The sequence below is a fragment of the Zea mays genome, chromosome 5, assembly GCF_902167145.1.
Source record: "Zea mays cultivar B73 chromosome 5, Zm-B73-REFERENCE-NAM-5.0, whole genome shotgun sequence".
In the NCBI taxonomy this organism is placed as follows: Eukaryota; Viridiplantae; Streptophyta; class Magnoliopsida; order Poales; family Poaceae; genus Zea; species Zea mays.
This window is the reverse complement of record NC_050100.1, coordinates 133,081,521-133,088,192: the sequence shown is the minus strand read 5'-3', so window position 1 is coordinate 133,088,192 and position 6,672 is coordinate 133,081,521. Positions and strand designations below refer to the sequence as shown.

General features: G+C 42.8%; 1 protein-coding gene across 1 annotated transcript; it reads right to left on the bottom strand.

Moving 5' to 3' along the window:
- Nucleotides 1-3,320: 3,320 nt before the first annotated feature.
- Nucleotides 3,321-4,324, bottom strand: LOC103626894 (uncharacterized). The gene is made up of 5 exons (XM_020537719.2): nt 4,094-4,324; nt 3,911-4,021; nt 3,753-3,831; nt 3,560-3,664; nt 3,321-3,475 (listed from the first exon to the last, which is right to left on the bottom strand). The coding sequence occupies exons 1-5, from the start codon at nt 4,255-4,257 to the stop codon at nt 3,338-3,340; spliced, it is 597 nt and encodes a 198-aa protein (XP_020393308.1). The 5' UTR covers nt 4,258-4,324; the 3' UTR covers nt 3,321-3,337.
- Nucleotides 4,325-6,672: the final 2,348 nt, after the last annotated feature.

The window sequence follows — 6,672 nt, the reverse complement described above, 5'->3', positions numbered from 1 at the left end:
GCCGGGCGGCCAGGGCGCGGCCAGGGGGTGGCCAGGGCGAGCCGGCCATGGCGGCGGCCATGGCGCCGAGCGGCGAGGGGAAAGGGGAGGAGGGATGGGGGAGGGAGGAGAGGGGGAGGGGGCCTCACCGGGGACGGGGACGGGGCGGGGCGGCCGAGCGGGGCGGCCGATCGGCGACGGGGAGGGGCGGCGCTAGGGCAGGGGGTAGGGGCGGCGGCGGCTTAGGGTGAGGGAGAGAAAATGAGAGGGAGGGAGAAAGAATTGGGGGAAAAAGGGGAGGTGGGGGGGGGTTGGGCCTTTTTGGGCCCAAGAGGGGGCGCCAGGGGCGGCTGGGCCGGCCGGGGTCGGCCCACGGCGCGGGAGAGAGAGAAAAAGAGGAGAGAGAAAGAGAGAGAAAAAAAAGAAAGAAAAGATCTTCTCCTCATTTTCGAAATCCGATCTTTCTACATGAATGCATTTGCACTTTCAAAGCAATCAAAAGAAATGCAAGGTTCGGCATGGTGCATCAACAACACAAAGTATTTAGGGTTTTTCATCACACGGGAATTCCAAACCGAATCCCGCTAGAACTTTGGAAAAGGTCAAGGTTTAGCGAGGGGGAAAAGAAAAAGAAAAGGTAACGCCCGAATTTTGGCGAGTAAAGAAAAGAAAAAATTCAACTGCAAAAATTCGGGGCGTTACAGATACCGTAGCATGGCAGCGGCATTATCTTCATTGATTGTCGTCGGAGGGAGGCAGGGAGCTAGGTGATGTCGCGCGGAGCGCCGTGCGCGGGTTCACCGCTGGAGGGAGGCAGGGAGTTAGACGAGGTCTCGTGGAAAAAGCTGCTCTTGTAATATCTCAACCTCATTTCATATTTGTCTGCAGTTCAAGTTAGATGGAAAGAAAAAATTATTACTACAGAATATCTTATATTATTACTTGCACATTGCACTATAGCTGATAGTAGTCAAATACATAAACTTAAATTTCTCAACAGTAGTTCCTTTTTATTATATCTGAGAGCATAGTAGCTCTTTCGCTAATACATCGATCACCCCTATACTAATTTCTCAGGTCGGAGCAGCAGATTATATATTCCATGAGCATGGAAAGAAATTATAGCAAAAAACAGCATGGTCTTTTCAACATGTAAATCAAAATATTATAGTCACAAAAAACAGAACATAACATTCGTCCAGAAGGCGAGCTTGGAGAAGTTCCACATCCTTGGCTGAATCTTCTAATACCGAGGAGCTCCATCCGCAGATTTGCTAAGGAAGTCTTTGGCAAGATCCTGAAAGATAGCAACAATGGTCCCATATTGCTTTATCCAGTGAACAAATCGAAGTAACTTGCTTTCACTTGCAAAAAATTACCGTCACAAATAATAAGTTAATCTAGTTTCGGTTAAGGTAACTGAATTGGTCTATTTCCTTTTGATGCAGGTGGGACAACAGAACGTCAGTAGTCATACCAGATGAGGAAATTTTCTACCTAGTGGGGTTCCTTTCTTCAGCGCCGTCTCTCTCAGGTTACGGCAGCATTGCACATTCAATGAACCTGAACAAAGAGATAGTGGAGTTCTGTGAAGAGGCTGGTATTGGGATGATACAGTATCTGGCACCCTACACCACACAGCAGCAGTGGAAAGCCCACTTTGGAGCAAGGTGGGAGACATTTGAACGGAGGAAACACAGATATGGTCCCCTAGCCATCCTAGCGCCAGGACAGAGAATATTCCCAAAGGCGTCACTGCCATTGCCTTTGTGACAGTTCCTGCTACTTGAAGGATTCTGTAGAGCATATGTTGTACAAAAGTGTAGGTAAAAAGTATCCCCTGTAAAGACAATATCTACGGAAGGTAGCTAGCCTGAAGAACACAGCATAGCGACTTTTTTTATAGTGGCCAAAGATACCTCAGAGCAGTACTTCAAAGTGGAGCAATGTCACCTGAACTCTGACACCTTTGGAGGCAATCACTGGAGGATCGTAGCAGTCCAAGAAACATGTCTGTTGTTACAGTGTTGATAATTGAGACAAGCTGTGATGATGAACTGATCACTAACCAGTATCCCCGTTATCAACAGTGCAGAAAGTTGCATGAGGGTAGTAGTGCCTTGATTAACAAATAACATTGCCTGTTATTTCACTTGTAACTAGCATCTCATCTCACTCAGGAGTGCCTGCGTAAATGTAGCAGGTTTACATTACTTTCCATGAGTCAGAATATTATATGCTCATGCAAAAACAGTAAAGTCTCTTATCAATCATGGTACTCAGAAACAGAAAACGTTTTGGAATTCTCTCAAGTTGTCCATTCAACCTTAGCAACTTGCGGTGTGAATTTGAATAACAAATAAGAAATCAATATCACAGATACTGAAACAGAAGGTTGGCAAGTGGTGGTGGTGGTGCGTAGTGCATGCAAGAAATCAATTTTAATGCTGAGATCATTCCTCTGGTAACACACAATAGTACAACGAAAAATCAATGTATGAAACATAATATCATATATAATTTAATTGCAAACATGTGAATCAATTTATGAAAGAAGGCAACAAAATAATCTGACAATATCCATTACATGATCTTAGTAATACAAAATCAACATAATCAAAATACTTGCTCAATGGAGTTCACATATTGATGAATGATGATTAATCATATATGTCTGAATAAAACAGTTACCTGCACTTTGGATGAACTGGATGTATATTTTTTGTGATATCCACTGTCCATCCCAAATTCAACAAAGAAGTTCGATGACTTTGGGGGTGCAACATGTCCACTCATGACAACTATAAGTAGAGAAACAGGACCAAATGGCAGTGTGTTCTCAAGTCAATGAAGTTTAGACTAAATAACGTGTACCTTTGATGTAAGCTTCAGTACAACGATGAGGATTCCCTGCCACTCTCCACGCCCCCACCTCGTCGGGCGCCACAATCCGGATCGACACCTAGCCCTATGTACTATATAATGAAACTTGGAGAAAAATCTAGATGCATATGTGATGTCCATCAAATATATGAAAGTAGGATGATATCATTCATAATTACCATTATATATCTCATAAATAAACATTGTCAAATAGCTCATGCATAAGCGTACTCTATATCCAAACTAAAATACTAATTAACAAACTTGGTAATCAATTGTTTGCGCTATCGTTGTGCCTAACTAAATATATATGAAATCAAGTCTCCACACTGGTGCGGCCATTCCATATTTTCCTGTACAACAAATAGGAGAACACAATAATTATTAGTTAGACACATATGAACACCTCACAATGTGGCATATGATGTAAAAGGTTATATGAATGTAACATCTTAGCTAGGAAGCCATGCTAGATTTAGTTATATGAAGCACCCTCAACCCTGCATGATCCACCAATGTCTATCACCTCATTCATGAAGAAGTCGAGCAACCGTTCTCGGACATTTGCTATCTCATCAGGCAATAATGGACAGGTTGCAAAACCAGCACGACCCTTGAAAAACATAAACCATGTAAATATTTATAACGTCATATTGCATATGTTTGAGTAAAATAGAATGCAGACTATAAAAACAACCTGAGGATATCGATCACGGTCCAAACTAAGATTATCCGCAAAGGATAACATGTGGTACATCACATATTGTCTGCAAAGCATACTGCCAGGTGGTTGTATGTGTGCCTAAAAGATGTCATTCATAAGGAAAATATCCAGCGGGAATGTCTAATTATATGTGTTGCTAATAATTTCAGGTTAAGGACATGATTACCTGAAAATGTTTCCATATAACTGTGCGACCAAAATTCTTGTTATGGCGACCTTTTTTGTCGACATAAGCACCAAAAGCCCTACAATAATGGTGACTAACGGTGTAAATAACAATTGAAATATAGAGGAAAATAGAATTATGATAAAGGTAATACCCACTCGTCGAATAGCTTCTTAATACTATAGCAGCTAGGGGATTGGTAACCTTTGGAGTCAATATTGTACACTGTATTCCATTTTGGGAAAATAACTAACAAGGCCCAATGGTAACTGAAATGACGAAGATAGAACATTAAGATACAGATTAAAAAACTATAGAGTGTTATTAGTGCTAGGCCTCACCCTTCCTGGCAAACAACAAATATGCACTCCTTGTCCTGCTGAGCAAGCAATGCTTTCACAATGTATGCTTCGACTTCATCAGCCTCTTCATTGATTCTCTTTAAAATGATCATCTCTGGATCTAAAAAGCCAACTATGCCTCTGTATTTGTCTATCTTCCTCATGCATCTATTAAAAGAATAGTTAGATAAAGAACAAAAAGTAGACACTTATAGGAAATGGTGGATCTCACTCACAGCATCCAACTCCGATGTAAGGATATGTCAAGGGCAAGATCATTATAGATGTGAAATACATCACTGAATTCTACTGCATAGACCCCAGATTTTTCAAGAAAATCATGTTCTTCGTATCGTACCATGAAGTGTGTGGCACTTTGCCTTCGAGATATTGGCGTGGTCATAGCAAAATACCATTTGTGGAAACACTGGCTCTGTTTACCCATCCTCTTAAGCAATGTACTAGATACTAAAGGCTGCCCTAGCACAAATTGTTTATTATTTGGAATTGGTGGTGGAGATCGTTGATGAAAGGGGGGAGTCCAAAGGGGATCAAGACCATCATCTTCTATGTTTTTCTGTTGTGAAGTTTTTTGCTCCTTCTCTTTGCTTTTGTTATGTTTTTTATGCTTATGTTTCCTCTTCTTGCTGGCATTGGAGGCACTATGTGTGACATCTATATTCTCGGTACCCATTGTTGGTGTTGGCATTTTATCCTTTTCAGGTGTGTGATGGAGTACCTGAGGTGATGTGTCTGGGACTTGTTGAGGCTTTGCATGAACTGTTGTTTCCTATGTAAAAGTCAGAAACAAGTACATGACGTTAACCAAGTTGTGAATAACAATAATAACTTCATCAGGTTGAAGTTAGTAAAGTGTACCTCTGCTAGTTGTATGCCTGACTTAGGCCATAACACAAATGAATTTTTGGCTTCGCCAAGAGTGAACATATCACCACCAGCGATAGGAATAGGGAGTGGAAATTCCAAGAAGTTGTCAAACACAAAATCAACCTGCACTTTTGTGTGGTCATCTCGCCGCTCAATCCCATGGACAGTTACAACATCCTTTGGAGGGTAAGCCTGCCCTCTAGCGACCACAACAGATTGCGGACCTATCTGCACCACCAACTTGCATTTCATCACCTCCTGAAATGTTAAACATTGGAAGAATTAAGGGAAAATGCAGAATATTAGTGGAACATTGATTATGTTATCTGATAAGTCATATGTGCTGCAAGTAGATGAAGTTACTTGTAATGAGTCAACTGAATGATGTGTTGCATGGTCTGGTGTATCAACAAATTTTGAAGATGAGCAACTCTCAGAATTGTTTAATCGACGCTCCATACTCTGACACAGGGCTGTCAGTTTCTCAAACTTGGCCTCGTACTCATCCACAATCCTCTTGACATACTCTTTCGTTGTTCTACGTTTCTTCTTACGAGGGCCATCACCTTGAGCAAGACCCATCCCTAAACCCACATAAGCACTCACCCCTGTTGTCCTCCCTGGATGATTACTCCCTATTGCTGTTGCAAGTATGTCCATATATGGTAAGAAAATTAAATGGACAAGTTATGTGTTGTAATACCCAACTTGTAACTGGTGGGGGATAACCTAAAAGGGAGTGATGACATTCCTTTGTATGTATGTGTGTTGTCCATATTTATCATTTCATGAGAACATCACATGAGAACAAATAAATAAATAATAAAAAGATATACCATTAAATCATGCGACATGTTGGAGTTTATTGTTTGTGCATTTAATGAAAAGAGTAATACCACTAATAGAAATAAATTAGTGGCAAAAGCAAGGATTTAATACCTAATTTGAGAGTTTGAAGAAGAGAAGATATATAAAATATAAAGAAAGTTTATATATCTCCAAAATTAGTACCTTAAGGTCACAGTATAACTCAAAGATAAATTCAGCACAAGATTTGAATGTTAATTTGAATTCAAGTTGGAATTGGGATTAGAGAAAAGAAAAATAAAAAAAAGAAAAAAAGAAAGAAACCCCTAACTAGGCCTCTGTACCCAATTCGGCCCACTCAAGAAATTACACCGCGCGGCCCAGCTTAGGGGCGCGGCGCCGGCGTGTGGGACCAGGACGTCAGCCCTCACCCGCGCGCTCATCACCACTCTGCCACTACCACAGCGGGTCCACTCGTCAGTTTCCCATTCGCGCCTCAGCTTCTTCACGCGCACTGACGTGCGGGCCCAAGCGCGCAGTCGCTGTAGCACAACCCGAACGAACCTCCGCGCTTGGCGGGGCGCTCCGCCATTGTCGCGCATCCTACCAGCTCGGTTGACCGCCTCCGCGAGTATAAAGCCTAGGTGGCCGTGGACTCGTTCGCCCATCCACTATTCCGCCCTTCCCCTACCTCGTTGAGCGCGATCGCCGTGGGCCGTGGGAACCGAGCGGGCGGATAGCCGCCCTCACCGTCGGCGGTCGTTCTCGGCACCAAATTGGAACCTCGTGTGCAGCCCGAAAGCTTCGCCCGAGTCCCTGGTCCGCTCCGGTGGCGATTATGGGGCAGGTGGCTGACCAGTGGGCGATCAATTTGTCTCCGCCGT